The sequence below is a fragment of the Poecilia formosa genome, unplaced genomic scaffold (genome assembly GCF_000485575.1).
Source record: "Poecilia formosa unplaced genomic scaffold, Poecilia_formosa-5.1.2 Scaffold302, whole genome shotgun sequence".
Taxonomy (NCBI): Eukaryota; Metazoa; Chordata; class Actinopteri; order Cyprinodontiformes; family Poeciliidae; genus Poecilia; species Poecilia formosa.
In genome coordinates this window covers 724,800-742,983 of record NW_006800241.1, presented here as the reverse complement: position 1 = coordinate 742,983, position 18,184 = coordinate 724,800, and the positions used below count along the sequence as shown (strand labels likewise).

The window sequence follows — 18,184 nt, the reverse complement described above, 5'->3', positions numbered from 1 at the left end:
TGAGTGCTCTGTTCTGCTCCCCGAATTATAGTGTATAAACAAAGCAAATCAGAAATAATGAAAAATGTCCCTCAAATATGTAACTTTACTAACAGCCTTAAAATGGTATCACCGTTAAAAGCTTATGTTCTGGTCTAGCTTAACTTCTGCAAAGGAGGACTGTCCAAAAAAAAAAGTCATTTCAGAGTTGAACTGAAAATGGTCAAAGGAAGCTAAAAAAAAGTTGCCTTGAAGAAGTTTTCATATCCCTTAAAGCTGCGGTATTTAACGTTCATAAAAATGTTTGGGTTTTTTTTTTGCATTTGTTTAAATTGTCACTGTCATGAAAAAAAAATTAAGCTCCTCTGCCTTCTTTCAGCGCTAACCTGCAGAAATAAACCACTGTCAGAAACGACCAATCAGAACCACGAGAAGTGTCGCAGCGCTGTCAATCATGCCTGCGAATGTGCTGTTATGTTACAGTGTGGAGCCTGTCACGAATGCTAAGGCCAGTTAGCATATCCACCGAAAACGGTGGATAAACAGTTTTCCTGGAACTGTGAGTGTTTTCTCCGCTTTAGCACATTTAGCAGCGCGTTCACGAGCATGACTGACGGCGCTAAGACGCTCTCCCCCCTGGCTCTGATTGGTTGTTTTTGACCGGAAATAGTGTTATTTCTTCAGAGGGCAACAGTAGCTCAGGGAGGAGGTGGGGGAGTCAGATTTTTTTCACAGATCGTCTCACACCATAACATTGCAAGTTTTTAAAAATGAGTAAAAATTAAAATAAAATACACTCTTTTTCCAAATAAAAATTACATACTGCAGCTTTAAAGTAGTTTCCAACCTAATGACAAAAAAAATAACTGATTTAAAAAAAAAAGACAGGTAATTTTAGTGTCATTCTGCTGTGGAAATTCAAACAAAAACAAAAAACAAAAATGTAATTAAATCCATTTTTGAAGGAGAGTCTGTTGATGGGACAACTATTACTGTTTCACTCCACAAACTCACCCTCTGTGAAAACAGTGGGGAGAAGGAAGTCACTGTTTGAAAGAAGCAACAAGAAATGTAAAATAAAATGTAACGGTACAAAGTATGAACACTTTTGAAGGCACTGTAGGCCAGAGGGTGATTTTAGTTTGTGCCCATCATTCGTAGAGGGAAGCTCTCTGTAGTTACAAAACTGACCTGCCAGTATCAGTGAAAATGCTGAGATAAGCACATGTAGACACAGAAACATCATCAGCTGAGGCTACACTTTTCCAAAGAAGGACCACACACATGCTGGACATTAATGTGTGCTGTAATTCTGCACCGAGTTCTCTTTTCTTTTCCAGTGTTGCGCTCAATAAGGGGATTACCATGTGGTCTAACCGATACACGTCATTCTCCGCAGCAGCGAGCGACTACGACGAGTCGTCTATGAAAACCTTGACGGAAGACATCACGGCTTCACTGCACCAACACAAACATCTACAGCAAGATGACATGCCAAAAAATAAATAAAAAAAAGGGAACTGTTACATTTCAGCTCGTTACAGATACGAAAATGACATCGATACTTTTATAACTAAGAGCGTAAACCGTTTCACACTCATGACAATCTGTTAAAAAATACGTTTTCAATTAAAGCTACCGGTACTTAAAAAATCTGGAATTAAACGCTACCTCCATCACAAATAGTCGTGTGAAATGTGTGTCAGTGTCAGCTTTAACAAACTGATCTACAGATGAACACAAGAGGTGGAAGACTAAAAGCAAAATATAGAGTAAAGACTTGCTGCATTTAGTAAAAAAAAAAAAAGTGTTTGCAATGCAGAATATTAATCCCTTATTGCAGTCGTGCTCCTCGTGGAGTAAAACTGGAAGCTAATATTAGCTGGAAGCTAAATAGCTGGACTTCGTCACATTCCTCTACACTAGTAGCAACTTTACTTTCAACGGAATGTTTTTGGACCAATCAGGAGTCAGCTATTAAAGCTAGAAATTAGTGATCAAAATCTGGACAAAACCTGAACCTTCAGAGACACATAACGATAGTTATGAAGTCAGGCTTCCATCACACAGAGGACTTTTCTTGGATTAAAGGACTAATGATCAATAGAAATTCATCCGAGTTTATTTTTAGTCGAACTGATGTGTGAAAGTGTCTTCAGGCTTGCCGCAATAAGTAATAAATCAAGCTCAATCATTTGCAATTGCAGGATTGTTTTTCTGTCTCTTTCTACAAAAGGCTTCAGTGAAGGGCAACTCTGTTTACAGAGACTTCATAATCCATTTTATTTGTGGTTTCTGGAGTTCTGTTAATTTATTTTATATATTTAAAATTAGTTCTAGATCCAGTGTAAAATTTAAAGTCTTTTTCATCTTTGACAGGGTGTGCTCGCATTATTATGTCTTTGCTTTTACATTACGTGAAAATGGTCTCAGAGCAACAATATTATGGTTTAACACAGCAACTTCTGGGACAATTTATCGTCCAGCAAAATGTGTTATTGTAACAGGCCCACGTGTCCCAACAGGTCTGCATAAAAGCCCTCAGCCCAGCTCTAAAGTCCCTACACTGGCTCCCTGTAGCTCAGACAACAGACTTTAAGATACTGTTGTTAGTTATGATTCATTCAATGCATTAGCACCAAAATACACCAGCTGTTGTGTCAACCTTCAAGACCACTCAGGTCTTCTGGTTCAAGTCTACTCTGATGAAAATCTTGATTAATAATAATTGGAAAAACTTAGATCATCTGAAGTCTTTACAGCAGTTTTTAAGACAATGATTTCTAATGTTGGCATTTGAAAAATGTAATCCTTTCATCATGTAAAGCACCTTGCATTACCCTGTGGCTGAAATGTGCTACACAAAAAAAGTTCCTTTAATTACGGTTTTCTCTAGTTTTCATCACATAACTTTCATAGGAGCCAACTGTGTGTCTTGTAAACAAAATAATAATAAAAAAAACAGTAGTGATGTTGTGCCAAAGCAGGGAATGAAGGGAAGACTTCACTCCTGGCTCTGCCCACTCCTGAGCCTTCTGTGGCATTTTATTAAAGGGACTTTAAACTGTATGAAATGAATGAAGGTGGCACCGTTTGAAAAACAGAACACATGCGGACCACCTCCACTCGCCAAGCTAAAGTTTCCGTTCCTCGACTTAACATGTCAGCAAATGTTAGAGCCAAGATCAAGAATAATCTTTATAATCAGGAGTGGCTGAACTGGGATTTGGTGAAAATAAATGTAATTTTCCTACTCGACACATGACAGGAAGTCTGAAACAGTAAAAAGTTAGGAGAGCAGCATTAAGTAGTGCATTGCTTTCTGTACGAGTCACTCGAGAGGAGCAGCAGAGATACACAGGTTGTTTAAGGCACAAGCGACTTGCACAATCTTATCAAAGGTTGAGAGGTTGGACGTGCGCTCGCAGGCGGTGCTGAAGGGGCTCTCCACGGGGCCTGTGAGCATGGTGTACCTCTGCTTCACCATGGAGATCACCCTCTCCACGTGCCTCTGCACGACCACTGTCTCGGACTCGACGTCGGGCCCCGCCGAGTCCTCCGATCTCGCGCGAGCTTCACCTTTGCCGGCGATTTTGAACAGAGCTCCGCGGGCGGCTACGGAGTCCGCGATGTCCAGGTCGCGGCAGGCCAGCACGACGTCGCCTGGGAGAAGCTTGCACAGAAACCCGCAACCCTCGGCCAGGCTCTTGTCGCTGACGCTGCCCGGAGCGCCCCGCGACACGAAGGTCACGACGCCTTGCGGAGCCACGCCGATCAGATACTTCAACGAGCTGTAGCTCTGCGCCATTCCCTTGGCGCGAGGAAGGGCCGTCTCTTGTCGTCCGTGCTCCGTTCCCGTCGACGCCGGCTCCTCGAGGGGTACAGTGAAGCAGTCTACGATGACGGCGCAGTCTGGGTGCGTTGCGCGCAAAGCAGTGGGCAGGTTTTTCCGGAGCTCCGCTCTGGACGGCCAGAAGACGGCGGTCGGCACCAGCGTGGAGGACATGATGTTGACCATGCGGTGTACCGTTCTGGCCACCGTGCCGACTTTCACCCCGAAGCGGTAGCCCAGGTCTTGGTTGCGGAGGTCCAGCCGCAGGCGCATGAGGGTCAGCAGGAGCTGCTGGAACTTTGACAGCTTCGTGTTTTTCATGCCGTCCATGTGCGGCGCCAGCAGCCACATCACGGTCTCTAACACGAAGTAGTTGGGCAAACCGGTGTAGAACTTGACCTTTTCCGCGTCGTTCCTGAAGGCGTTCTCGGACAGAGCCATTTTCTCCACGGACTCCCTGAGCGCCCGGTTCTCCTTCTTCAGCGCTTTCAAGATGTCGTCGAAGTTTACGGATATTTCGGACATCTGGGCAAACTTTCCTTTCTTCCTGTCTCTCTCGGAGGCTTCGTCGTGCTCCTCGTCCTCATCGGTGCTGAAGGAAGAAGACCCACTTTTTTCCACAGCAGCCTCCGGCGCCTCCTTTTCGTGACGCCCGTCTTGGCTCGGCCCGTCCACCGCGGAGCTGCCCTGCCCTTGGAGGAACAACAGGGCATTGGCGGCTTCGACCCGCGCCTCCTGCTTGTCCAGGATCTCCAAGGCACCTGGCTCCTTCATGTCTGGGAAGAAGGGAACTGGTGTGAACACAGAAGGAACATAATCGGGCGAATGTGGATTCTTGACTTGTTTACCTGGATGTGGACAGTCAGAAGATGGTTAAAAAGTTACAAAAAAAATGCCTTCCACATTTGTAAGGAAACTATAAAAAATAAAAAACGTAAAATAAAAACATCTTTAATTGCTTTAATATAAATCTGCACTAAAAAAGCATATTTCTGTTAGAATAAGAGTTTTTAAAAGGATTATTATGTATTTCCCAGGTATATGACATTTTATTAAAGCATAATCAAATAACAATATTACCTTCAGTTGTTATGAAAGTGCTATATATATCAGCATTTTCATAACGCTGATATATTGACTTATTTCTTTTAAGTCAAATATAACTTGAAAGAAATTTTACTTTCTAGCTTAACGCCTTGGAATTGGATCTTTGTCTCTTTAAAAACTCCTGCTCTTAGTAAAACTCCACCTTTAATATTAAGAAGTGATCACAACACGCTTCCTCTATTAACCCATTAACGACGTTTTTACCAGCGTTTCACTGAGAAGCAGCTCATATAAAGAGCTCGGCACATGTGCAGCTCCACCAGGTGTTTGCTAATTGCTGCTGGCTAGTCTGAAGGAGCAGAGTGGGGGAGTCGTAAGGGACGCCTGCTCTGTAATGTGGAAGCTTGGAAACTGCAGCTCCGAGGAGGAGCTTGGGCTCGAAGGTGGAGCTAGGTCCAACCAGACATTTTGCATAGCTGAATGGTTGCCATGGAGATTAAAGGATTTCTCAAACATGCATGAAAGAATGAAGGCAACACTCTCTAAATGTTTTTGATGAGGGAATAACATAATAACAGCATGTAAAGCTGGAAAAAAGTTGATTTTATATCATTCTGCTGCTTTACATAAGTTGAATATGTTGTTAACTGGAAACCAGAGAGTCATATTCTACATTGGTGTTTAGGTCTAATATAAAGCTAAAAAAAAGTCAATTTTACATAATCCTGCCCCTTTAATTAGGTTTTTTTAATACAATTTAGAAGCCAGATTATTGTCCTATAAAAAAAAGAGCAGCTCAACAGCAGTTTCCCCCCTTTTTTTTTTCTTTAGCAGAGCTGCTAAAGGCTATTTCAACCCCTGCTCTGCTGAGGGTGCTTTATAACTGCATGGTATGCACACTGCAAAGAGGCAAGAGACCAAACACTTCCCTAGAGGAATTAAAGCATCCCAGAAATTCATTGGACTCCACAAGCTCATCCTGGTAAGAATCCTTTACAGACGCTGCCTCTGCAAAGAAGCACAGCTCTCTCATCAGTTGTTCTCTCTGCTGCCATCTGGGAGGCGACTCAATACCAGCAAACATTTTCAGCTCTGACAGCCCTCTCTCAACACGGCTATTACCTTAAGCAATACTAATTGTTGGTTTCCTATCTTTGTTAATCAACAGAATCATTTTTGTCCAAGTCTTTAAAACAGCAAAAATAAAGAACTGTTTCCAGTTAAATGAATTAAAGATCAATAATGCAGCAATAAGAATGTCATTCATTTTCTGTTGGATTGAAAACTTTATCCACCAAAGAAACGGCAACATATTTTTTCCTGAAATATGTTCCTCAGAAAATAAGTAATTTGAGAAATGCAGGAAGAGCAGGAGCTTCTTAAAGAGACAGACTCAAAGTTGCAGTTCTTTTAAGTCATGTTTGATATATACAGCATTTTTTTATAACAACTGGAGGGAACAAAATTACTTAATTGTGCTATTAAATTGCACTATCTGCCCAGAAAATGCATAATACTGCTGCTTTAAAAGTGGAAAATGTGTGTGCGTAGATTGTTCTTGCTTTGGACATTTTAGTCTAGTTGTCATTCAGGACAGTTACATTTTGCAATACAAACTGATTTTTCTTTTTCTAGAAACCTTTTTTTTTACATTGCTAAAAATCACTCCAGTGTTCTAAATATAAAATAGAAATAGTTATGTTTGATACATTTTAAATGTTTTGAAAACAACTGGAATTTCATACTGCAAGAAGAAAAAAGAGACGCAGTTTTTATAACACTGAAAACCAGGCCTCAAAAATTAAACTCGATGAAATTTAAAGTAAAATCCTGTGGCATGTAAACTACTGGGACTACACGCAGAGTTTAACCCGAACTTTTTCCTCTTTACGGTTTGTAAACAAGCCTTGTAAAGGTCTTCCTCTTCCCTTGTGCTAACTTCTGTATCTCACACTGTAAGCTAGCAGCTATCATCACAACATACAGTCAAAACCCTCGGATAAAACTCCCATTCCCAGTCCCCCCCACCCCAACCCCAACCCTAAGAGTTGCGCTGCATCCGTACCTGAGATGAAGTGGGTACTGCACAACCGGCTGCCGTCGTTCGGTACCCAGCCCGCTCGGTTCACCGCAGCCACCCAGCGCTGCTTCCTCTCTGGGTCCCGTGGGAAGCGGTAGAACGACAGTGTGGTGCCTGGTGTCCGTCGGTTCTTACAACCTGCCACCACACATGTGTGAACCATAGTAAGGCCACGGTGAGGCGTGGAGGTGGCCGTTGCTGCCTGCTGGCTGTTTTGACTCCCAAAATGGTGACCGACGGGAGGATGCGTAGTAAAAAGAAAACTACAGTTCCGTTAACAGCGTTAGTTTGCAGTCCTCGATCTGATTGGATAATCCCAGGGCGACGTCACTGCAACTTGATCTCGACTCGTGCGCAGCAATCCACGCAGACGCCATAATTTGCTGAATTTATTTTGTTTTCTAGAGAGATTTTATATGTTAATTTTTAAGAGTGGAACTTTTTTAGTTTGATGATCAAACACACTATTTACATTCTGGTTTATTACGTTTTTAGCAAAATAAATAAATAAAAATAAATAAATAAATAAAAGCAAAAATATAAAATAAACTCATCTATTTTATGTTGTTTTGGGAATTATATAGTTACGCAAATACGAACAGAAGAGTTTGTATTTCCCAAACTCTATATCGAAGAACTATCACAAGTAGATTGGTATTCTGAAGGACATTTTTGTAGTTTGCTTTTAGGTTTTTATGCAATATCTATATAGTATATCTAAAACAGAAGAGCTTAAAGGTTTTTAAAGGTAATTTATGTTTTATAGATTCAAACTATGTACATTATAATTTAAGTGGGCTATCCATCTTTCTTCATCTTCCAATTTTATGAAAGCTGGCCTTTCTCTACAAAATAAAGCTTCTCCCTCCAACATTAAAATAATTTTTTTTTTTACAAAAATCTGAACATAGTATTACAATTTAGTTTAATACACACAGCTTTCAAAATAACTTTTAATTTAGCACAAATTAATAAAATCTCTCTTTTGTAGCTGCTCTTTTATAGCAGGCTTAAAATGCTGATGAAATACATTTAACTTTTACAAACTGAATAATTTAATGTGTATGAATACTTTGGAAGGGATACAGATGCATGGTCATCTGGATAATTTAATTACTTGTTTGCTGCACTGTTTTTTGTCTCCTTACACCAGAAGCCTTCCATCAACAATACATCCCTGGAGATTATATAACATACCGGTAGGAAGACCATCAAATCTGCCCTATTTATCAACTTTACCACATCCCAAGGAAAACCGAAACTTTATTTTTGTAATTAACTTGGCTATGAAAATATGATGTAAAATCTTTAAAAATCCCCAACATTTAAAAAGCGTTGACTTTTTAAGACTTCTTCTCTGAATCAGAGTAATAAATCTGAAGAATCTAATTTACTTTGTTCACTGAGAGGTTTGGGGATGAAAGCTAAAGTTGTATAAATTTACAAAAAAAAAAAAAAAAAGTTGTATATTCACCACCACTAATTAAAATAATAAAAAAATAAACAATAAAATATAGATTTTAAGTTTATGTTTGCTATTTTTAATCCATTACTTGTGATAATCCATATTTACATATTTCTATTATCAGTCTGAGGAGCTCATACAGGTGAATTTACAATAAGCAGCCTATATTTATTAAACATTTAATCATCCAACTGAAGCATACTCATCATGAATACATCTATTTACAAAAGAAAATGTGCAAAAAGCTACTAAAGCCGCCATTTCTGGCTGTATGGGACTTCACTTCTGAGTGTCAGTCTTTCTACATTGTAGAGAACAGGAGTTGTTATATCCCTCAGTAAGGACTACACCAACAGCTGACCAGCGCCTCGCCGTTTTTAGTTGCCCGTTATCAGTTTGTACACGGCGGCTTCCAGAACCCCGTCCACCTGCTTCAGCCTCTGGAGCTCCGTCAGACACAGGACGTACACAGGAGCCTTGGTTCCCACACTGATGATCCTCCTCAGATCGTCCATCGTGAATTCCTTCGTTTCTCCTGCAGAGGGCGACAAAGAAAAGGGCATTGAAAAGGACTCCTTATTTTGCTTTCCTAAAACTATAGCTTACAGCTAACACAAAAAGCTGTTAGCATCTGTATTCGTGGGGTTTTTAGGTTTCACTGGCTGACAACTATGACCTCTAAGTTTGTTTCATTTCCGAATTAAAACGCATGGGCATGTGTTCTGTAAGGATACGTTTTCTTTCCTGCTCACCCTGGTGTTGTGCCGTAAATCTGTTGATGTTTTGGACAGCCTGGTTAAGGCTGCCGAGAGTCATCAGCCTCAGGTAGGATGGCAAAGTCTGAAACTCGCTCTGTGAAACCAAAGAAAGACCCTTTGCAGGAGGAGCACTAGAGGAATGAAATAAAGAAATCATCAGGAATTAGTAACTGAAAAAAGAAACATCTACCAACGCTGTCACGATGAAATAAAACATACAATAGTATGTAGAGAAAGATGGAAGACCCTCAAGAAATGTGATTTCTATATTTTCTAAGAGTTCCAGGTGATATTTGCACCTATATTTATATTATGTTTAGCACCTGGATAAAAATGTAGCTAGATAATTAGCAGCATTACAATATCCTCGATACCAAGAGTATAATGTCAGAAAGAGGAAAATTTAATGTGTGTTGAATAAACTAACAATAAAGCAAATTTAACAATGGGTATATTTAAATAAAAGCAACCTAATTTAAAATGTTAATTTGTTTTAAAAACTGTCAGACAGATTTAAAGAAGAAAAAGCGAATGAGGTGGATTAGCAGAGCTCATCCATCTTCTTCAGTCAGAAGCCTCTTCAGATTTGAAGCTACACTGACTGCTAGAAGACCTTTCCTGTCAATAACCATTAACCTGCATAGTCTTTCAAGATACTTGGATGTTATGAGAAATGACAGCATTATTTTTCCCTTGGGGTTAAAAAATAAATTTTTAATTGAATTCACATCTGTAAAAAAATGTAAAATTGATTATTACATACTTTATAATTCATAAACAAAACAACTTCAAGTGACTTGCAGTTCATTTGCCATGCAGATTTTTTTGCTGCACCTAGATATTTCAGATACGAAACGCAATGAGACAAAGAAAACCGCAGCAAATCCAAAATCAGATTTTCAAACGATGATCTCATTTACTAAAAAATAAAAGCCACCCAAATGAAAAAGCAACCCGCGTTCCTTCGCTAAAATCATGAATTCACTGTAATCACTTAAACAGAACCTGTTTGACAAAAGAAAATACAAAAAACTCTTAAGCAGTACCTGTGTTTTTTTGAGCTGACAGATGAGGCAATAGGTGCAGAGGTTGATTTCTTTGTTTGAACCTGCGATACAAGCTGCAAAATGAAACAAAAGTAGGTTAGAAAGACTCAATTTATTGTCCAATAAATTTACTAAAAGAAAAAAAACCAAAAACAAACAAAAAAAAGAATAGCTTGTCAATCTTAGCAGAAAACAAAGCGACTCCTACTTTACATATATCCTGTGTAACCGAGCTGAGGTCTGGCATCTCGGGGGTGCTGGGCTCCTGGTAGCTCATCCTGATGCGAGGCGTTCCAAAGCTGAACTCCTGGGTGGGTCCGTCCAGGTCCAGTCTGTTCACGCCGGTGTCCTCGCCCACCTTCTCATGCTCCCCAGCCCTCAGCATCCGGCCATTCTTCTGCAGGTCGGCACCGGCAGATAAAACCAGACGAGTTCATTTCTGTACAAGTCGTTCTGTTGGTGAAGCTTGAATACAATTTATAATTTTTTTTTTTTTGCATGTGGAGTGATATAATACATGATTATAGAGTTCTGTTCAGCTAGCTTTCCAACACGAAGGCAGCCACAGGTCGTTTTTGTGCAAGACCGATGGCGCAAAGTCGCAACACAAAGTAGCACATATTTAGAAAATAGAAGAAAAACTGTGTACTATTTTCCCCCTACAAATAAAAAGCATCATTTGAATTTGTATTCACAAAACCGTCCTCCGATATCCTCAAATAAAATCTAGTGCAAGCAAATTGCCTTCAGGATGAGCCTAAGTACTAAACAGATATAATGAAGTAATGTTCATTCCATCAACTAAAAACAAACGAATAAAAACCAAATACCAAGGCACGACCTCCCCAGAGATAATCCTCTATCAAAGTATAAAAAAGCAACAAAACGACTTGATGCTCCGACCGCAGTGACACTTTTTTGATAACCTACTGAGGAAACATTATTATTATTCAGGTCTTACAGTCTGAAGGGAATTCCCCAAAAAAGACTCCAAGTTGGGCATCTCTGGAATCTCCTTCTCCTCCACGCCAAAGAAGTTCACTTCTGGCACATTGTACTCCCAGGCGGGCTTGGAGTCGCTCGCTCCGTTGCAGGGAGACGTTTGAAGCTCGAAGACGTTACGAACCCCGTCACCCTGCAAGCTGACTGGCTCGGGCTCTGCTGTCTGGAAACAAAACACACAAAAAAAACCCAAAACAAAAACATGCAATCAAAAACTGAGTGGAGGTAAGAGAACGCTCCCGAAGCATGAAACGTTCTTATACCTTCTTGCAGCTGACCAGGCGGCTCACATATGGAGTTTCAAACACAGGCACCTCGGGGGTCGTTGACGGGTTTCCATGGCGACAGGGGGACTCCGGGTCTCTTGTTTCTTGCGACGGCAGGTGACCGTTTGGCTTTTTTATCTTGAAGCCTGGGGTGCAAATTACAGGCGGCTCCGGAGACTCTAAATTGTCAACTGAACACAAAAATAGATAACATCATAAGTAGGGCTGCAACTATTGATTATTGTAATAATTGATCCCATCAATCATTCTGACGATTAATCGGATAAAAAAATAAAACAAAACAATTGCCACATTCCACAGATTTTTATTTAAGCCTTTTTCATACAATATTCGAAAGATTTTAGAAGACACAAGTAAACATAATTTAAATCATTTTAAAATAAGAAAGTAAGCAATTTAATTGCCCAAAATGTAATAAGAGTTCAACAGTGCTGCAGGGCTTTCTTAATCAGAAACACCTGGCAGAGAATAACACCAGTAGTGAAGCACAGAGGAAACTTTCATACCTTTAGTCTGCAAACTCTCCATCACCTCGTTAATTGATGGGATATCTGGTGAAGGTCTGTAGAGGAAAAACACACATGTAGCTCCGAAACTAATACAGTGACTTTGAAAATATCACTCCTGCATTTAATACTATATACTTAATAGTAATTTCATGTGGTTGACCAAGACAAATTAGTGCATAGTTGTGCAAAGAATTTCATTAAAATATCAACATGCTCTGTGAGGTGGAAGGTAGTTAACTGCAGCTCTGAGGCGGAGCTTCGTCCTCGAAGGCGGGGCTAGGTCCACCTGCGTGTTTTGAACAGCTGAATGGTTGCCATGGGAGATGATAGGATTTCTCAAACATGCATGAAAGAATCAAGGCAATATTCCAGGTATGTTTTTGATAAGGGGATAACATTATAACATGATGTAAAGCTAAAAAAAGTAAATTTTGCAGAATGTAAAAATAATACTGCCCCATTTACAGGGGCAAGATTATCACATCAGACTAGCCATTAGCAGTTAGCAAACACCTGGTGGGACTGCTGAGCTCATTATAGGAGCCACTTCTCAGAGCGACGCTGGTATATATGTTGCTAAAGAGTTAATAGAGGAGCCATGCTGTGATCACGTCCTTTCAGAAAGAGCAGGTGTTTATAAGAGACACAGGCCCAATTTTAAGGCGTCAAATTAGGAAGTTAAAATTCTTTTAAGTCATGTTTGACATATACAGCATTTTTATAACAACTGAAGGTAACGTAGTTACTTGATTGTGCTATAAAATGGCACTATAGTACTGCCCCTTTAAGAGTGCGCGGACACCCTGCTCCTCATCAATCATCATCAGAAGATATTTCTTGCGTTATTCAGTTGACTTTACTTGTCAGGCTTTAGATCCTTCTTCCTGAACAGAGCCATGGTGAAGTCATTGTTCAGACACATCGTGTCCTCTGAGATGCCAAAATCACGCATCTGGGGCGTCTGCAGGTCGTCGTCGTCCATCCGCAGCGCGCATTTAGGAGTCATGGCCAGAGGCGGCGGCGCGGGCGTACGAAGCGAGGGCTGCGGGAGGTTCAACTCCGGCATGGGAGGAACTTCGGCGCACCACTCTGCTCCACCCAGAGCTCTCTTCATCTGTAACTCAGAGAGACCGAAATCGGAGAGCTTAGGGGTTCGCAACAAGTCGGCGAAGGGATCCACCGCTGTTGGAGGCGGTGTGGAGTTCGTCCTCTCATCCTCCTCCTGGCCTTCGTCTTCTTCGGTCGCCAAGCCGGTTTCATCCTCTTCTGCTTCTTGATCGTTTGGGTCTGATGGACGGAGGGGTGGGGGGAATAAAAAGTGTCAATTCAAGTCAAAAGAATCTTACAGGTGTTTCTCCAGATCTGAAACATTTCAAAGACACAATGAAGGAATGAGATTTGAATTAATGCTTACTGTTTGGAGTTTCTGCGTCAGATGGAGCTTGGTAACCATATTTTTCCAGGTGTGTCCTGATTGTGTGGATATCTTTAGAGACCCTCCGTTCCATCACTCTACAGGCCTTAATGAAGTTGCTAACCTCCTCCTCTCGTTGCTTTTGCTCAGCCAACTCTGCTTGTAGCTGCACCTAAACAAGCAACAAGTTTATAAAGATACCTTAATGTGTAAGGAAATTGGTAAAATACTGATCCAATGTAAGGAGTATATTAATAAATAAATGTTTAAAAATTAACAGATAAAAAGAAAATAAAGCAATATTCACCATAAGAAGCTCTAACTTTTAAACGTCGGCACTTATTGAAACATTTTATTCATTCGACTTCATTAAAGTTCTGTTATGTCAAATAAGAAAATTAAAGGCTAAGCAAACAATATAGAAATATTAGACTGTCAAGAATTACACTTTAAAATAACTCTTGATTTGTTAAATGTCAGTTTTACCCAACATAAGAGATGTGTTGTTGTTTTTTAATTGCTTGGTCTATATGCTGTTAGGATTTTTTTAGAAGATTTTCTTAACTTAAGAAAAATTAATTGTACCGTAATGGTAATTTTTCTGTTATTTTTGTGTATTTTAATTACAAACAAAGGACGATAACAGTTCAGGCATATACACCTTGGCAACGGAAATAATTTACAAGATGTTTGCACTCCAAGTGAATACAGACCTTTATATGATTGCTTGTCAGGAAAGAAGAAAGGTAGAAGAAAAACAAAATATATTAGTAACCAAGAGCCTCAGTATAAACTAAAAACATTAACTGTCCTGTTGCCTCAAAGATAAACAATTTCCTCCAGTTTTTCAATAAGAATTCTTCATTCAACATTAACTTGCATGTAATATTTTACAGCTTGTGCTTAATGTTCCTGCTTGACTTTTTAATGGAAAATATTAATTTCCAGGAAGGATTTGTTTATTGAAGTGTGCTGAAAGGACCGTCTATTTATCAGTATGAAACCATTCTGTTCTATTCTATTCACCTGAAATGAAAATGGAGATGAAGGAAAATGCAAACTATACGTAGTAAAAGAAACACGGGTTCTAGTGAAGCTAATTATGTTCGACAGCATTTAAATTTATAGTATCTGTCTTTGTCAAACTGTAGATACTTTAACTAACTAGTAGCATTTTGCTATTTACCGATAAAGAAGTGGTTTGAGAAAGTGGGTTATTTCTGCCACACATTTTTGCCAGAACATCTAATACATTTTTCTACCAAACAAAGAAAAACTAACTGAAGATAGACAATGTATTATTTCTTTTATCAAGCGAAAAAAAATACATACATTAGCACAGCTACGGTGCACGTAGTTACATAAAACAAACGTTAGTGGCGTAGGAAGCTGAGCCGGTGTTATAAATCTGTTGGTTAAAGCCGAGACTCGGGCAGGTGTACCATGCTCCAGGTGTACCTTGAGACTGCTGACGTCGCTGTTCACTTCATGAAATGCTCGCATCGCTCGGACGGCTGTGTCTAAAACGAAACAAACCAGTATTAACACATTTGTACATAACGATAAGCAACAGAACATGTTTAGGAGCAAGAAGAGACCAGCAGAGCTTGTTGCTCCCTCTCTCACCGCTGTCACCATCCTCGTTTCTTCGGCCCTCAAAAGCTTGCTGTAGTTTCTCGGTTTCGGCCTCTAAAGTCACCGCCAACTTCCTTAGCTTGGAGAAAAAGTCTCGGGTAGACTCCATTTTGGAATAGGAGTCCAAAGCTACTAAAAGGGATTAAAGCAAAACGTGAAAAATCCGAAAGTGAAGACGGCTCGTTTGTTTACCAGCTCTCACTGCTAGAAAACAACTTTTAGATTTTGGCGCCTCTTCCGGCGAAAACGGAAGTGCTTTCTTCTTCTTTTACTAAATGTGTTTATTTTCCTATGTTCGCCCCCTAAAGGCATAGTAGATCAATAGTTGATATCTAATTCAGTGAGAAAATGGTGGCGGCTTCAATAAATTTGTGAGGTTTCATAATTAAGAAAAACGTTTATGTGTATATAAAAAAATGACTAAATAACTTAAAAACAGATTTCTTATTTTAGAATTAAACCAATAGTGTCTCACGAGAAGGAGTGGAAAACTGACCCCCGTTTGACCTATTGGAAAGCATGAAACCAGAACCACTCTATCACGTCACATGAAAAAATTACATACTCTGTGGGATGACATGTTTGCATTAAGATAAGTTTAGGGTAAACATAATTTTAAATTAATTTTATAGGCACCAAATCCCCGCTGCAAGGACAAGCGGGTTTAGGCAAATGATGTATGAATGTTTTGGTTGTTTTTTATGTTTCTGACATGAGCTGCACGAGACCAATAAAAATAAAAAAAATAAAAAAAAATAAACTATGATCCTGTAATTACATTCAGTTGCCAGAAGATGGCGGTGTACATCAGTCAGGACGTTCCCTCCGCTACAGAATCAGAGGACCGCTACCCGTCTGTCTCTGTCTCTGACCCAAACAGCCTGACAAATAAATAGTAAATAAACATTTAGGGTCATTTTAATTATCAGACACCAAACAACCAAGAAAAATGGCTCCAGGTTTTAACTTTCGTCGGGTAAACGTTGGTAACAACGGCTACTAGTGCCAAAAAAGTAAATTATAAACGGATTCATACCTGTTAAAAGTCTTAAGATGACTGTTAGTTTCTATATCCACTGCAGCATTCATCATGGTTTTCCAAATCATTAGTTAAAATCTATCAAAGATCACTTGTGCATTATTTTTACTCATGTTAGCTGACCAGCATTACCAGTATATATATTGTGATGTCCAAACCAAATACGTTTTTTTTTCTTTTTCTTTACTTTCTTCAGTAGAAGCCCATGCTACTCAGGCAATTTTTTAAAATGAAAAACAAATACATAGCTGGACATCTTACATGTCACATATAAAACCTGTTATTTTATTTATTTATTTATTTATGTTAAGTAGAAAACTTAGCAGTTTTCTACCTAGTAGTAGAAAACTGTTTTGCTCTACTTGTTTCAGGTGTCGTACCAAAATGTTCCTGCTGTACGTAGAGGACTGCTGGCAGGAAAGGCAGCCAAACGCCCTCTATGTTCCTCTGATTGGTGACAGAGCAAGGTTGGACACAGCTGCAAGCCCAAACACTGGGTGGACAATTGGAGGCGTGCGGTCTCCAGGTTTCCCAGCAGGCATCGTTAAAATTTAATTGTGTCGGATTTTACTAGTCATCACTTTGAGGGAATCAACCTTAGGGCGGCACAGAGATTTAAAAACTTTATCGGCACACACGCACTTTGTCTCATACACACATTGTTTTTAGAACTTGTATTAAAAATAAAAATAAAAACAAAAAAAGGTGACCCATGCAGGTTCAGAGTTGGGTAGTGGCTAGTTGCATTTATTCAGATACTGAGAGACTTTTTAGGAGGGGTGTGGGAGACTTTTAGGAATATTTTTGATATGTTGTACTTTCTACTTTTACTTGAGAGCTTTATTATGAAGAACCGCTACTCTCACTTGAGAAAAGCTTCTGGATTCTCTACCCACTGTGAGTAACTTCATGAATGAAGAGCAAGCTTGTTTTAACCAAAAATTCACAGACATACACACCTGCAGCTTTTGCTAAAGTTTTACATATAGAAGAATGTTACTTTTGTCTCATAATTATTATTTATTTGAATAATTTCCATTTTGGTCTTTAAAATACCAAAATTTCCACATGACTTTATATTTCTGTCTACAGACTCAAGTTTTAAATATCAAATGATTGTTTTGGTCAGTCACCCAGTGCCTGGGTAGCCTTTTCAACCAAACATTTCCTTACTTTTGAGTCACCGTTTTTTACTTTTACTTGAGTAAAAATATGCTGAAGAAGCACTACTCTTATTTCTGTGATGCTCATATGAGCAACAGAATTTGACACGACATTTTGTCAAAGCGGCCATCTTGGAAGCCGCTGGTTAGCATCCCGACTCTATAAGTACTTATTTACTTTTCAATAAACTTACCGAGATCCGATATCTGCAAATTGACTAAGGTGTTACTGATGATTCACTTTCAAAAAACACGAGTTATTCGTCAGAGGTTAAAGGTCGTAATGGCGTCTTGTTTTGGAGGCTGTCGATTCAAACAGTTTTGTAGGAAGGAAATGAAAGTCTCTGTATCTGTTTACGCATTACTACACATCTTTAAATTCATTTTAAACATGAAGAAAATATTTACATTGAGGCTGAATCTTAATAACTTGAAGAAGCAAGGACCGTCTTTGACACCGTCCTCCTCAACCCAAACGGGTCTATCAGAGGAACAATGAGGAACACAGCTGTTCAAGAGAAAACCTCCGGTTTCCAGACCAAAAAGATAAATGTGACAGAAAACATTTGGGTCCTCTGGGGAAAGGAGCTCGCTGCATCCGTGTCCTCAGAGTGAAAATAAAAGGAATATTTAGATCATCTGTGCATCAACCTTGCAAGAAGCTGAGCTGGCAAAAATATTTTGCCAGCTGAGGGGAAGAAAAAAAAAGTGTTTTCCTTCCCCAACAAAAAAAAAAGAAAAAAAAGAGTGAAATTAATGAGCCAATGGCTGAATGACACCAATACCAAACCAAAAAATACAACGATATTAAAATCCTGAATGTAATTTACACTGTAAATCCTAGTTCAACGCAGGTCAAGGCACAAAAATAACCACACAAGTGATGCTATTATGTAAGAAACGAGTGATTACTGAGGTCAGTTTCCTC

The 18,184-nt window shown here is 39.5% G+C and overlaps 2 protein-coding genes across 4 annotated transcripts; both read right to left on the bottom strand.

Moving 5' to 3' along the window:
• Nucleotides 1–1,106: 1,106 nt before the first annotated feature.
• On the bottom strand, nt 1,107–7,254 carry LOC103152162 (uncharacterized). Of its 2 annotated transcripts, none has more exons than XM_016660930.1 (2): nt 6,924–7,254; nt 1,107–4,659 (listed from the first exon to the last, which is right to left on the bottom strand). In XM_016660930.1, the coding sequence occupies exons 1-2, from the start codon at nt 7,099–7,101 to the stop codon at nt 3,311–3,313; spliced, it is 1,527 nt and encodes a 508-aa protein (XP_016516416.1). In that variant the 5' UTR covers nt 7,102–7,254; the 3' UTR covers nt 1,107–3,310. The 2 variants fall into 2 exon arrangements, with proteins under 2 accessions (XP_016516416.1, XP_007572589.1); XM_007572527.2 differs by having other exon boundaries at nt 1,107–4,587; nt 6,924–7,253.
• Nucleotides 7,255–8,454: 1,200 nt separating this feature from the next.
• Nucleotides 8,455–15,338, bottom strand: LOC103152161 (spindle and kinetochore-associated protein 3-like). 2 transcript variants are annotated; one of them, XM_016660919.1, is made up of 11 exons: nt 15,046–15,338; nt 14,878–14,939; nt 13,420–13,591; nt 12,866–13,292; nt 12,003–12,058; nt 11,473–11,666; nt 11,169–11,372; nt 10,416–10,604; nt 10,208–10,281; nt 9,160–9,292; nt 8,455–8,939 (listed from the first exon to the last, which is right to left on the bottom strand). In XM_016660919.1, the coding sequence occupies exons 1-11, from the start codon at nt 15,161–15,163 to the stop codon at nt 8,781–8,783; spliced, it is 1,788 nt and encodes a 595-aa protein (XP_016516405.1). In that variant the 5' UTR covers nt 15,164–15,338; the 3' UTR covers nt 8,455–8,780. The 2 variants fall into 2 exon arrangements, with proteins under 2 accessions (XP_016516405.1, XP_007572587.1); XM_007572525.2 differs by having other exon boundaries at nt 8,455–8,938; nt 9,156–9,292; nt 15,046–15,337.
• Between the last annotated feature and the right edge of the window lie 2,846 nt (nt 15,339–18,184).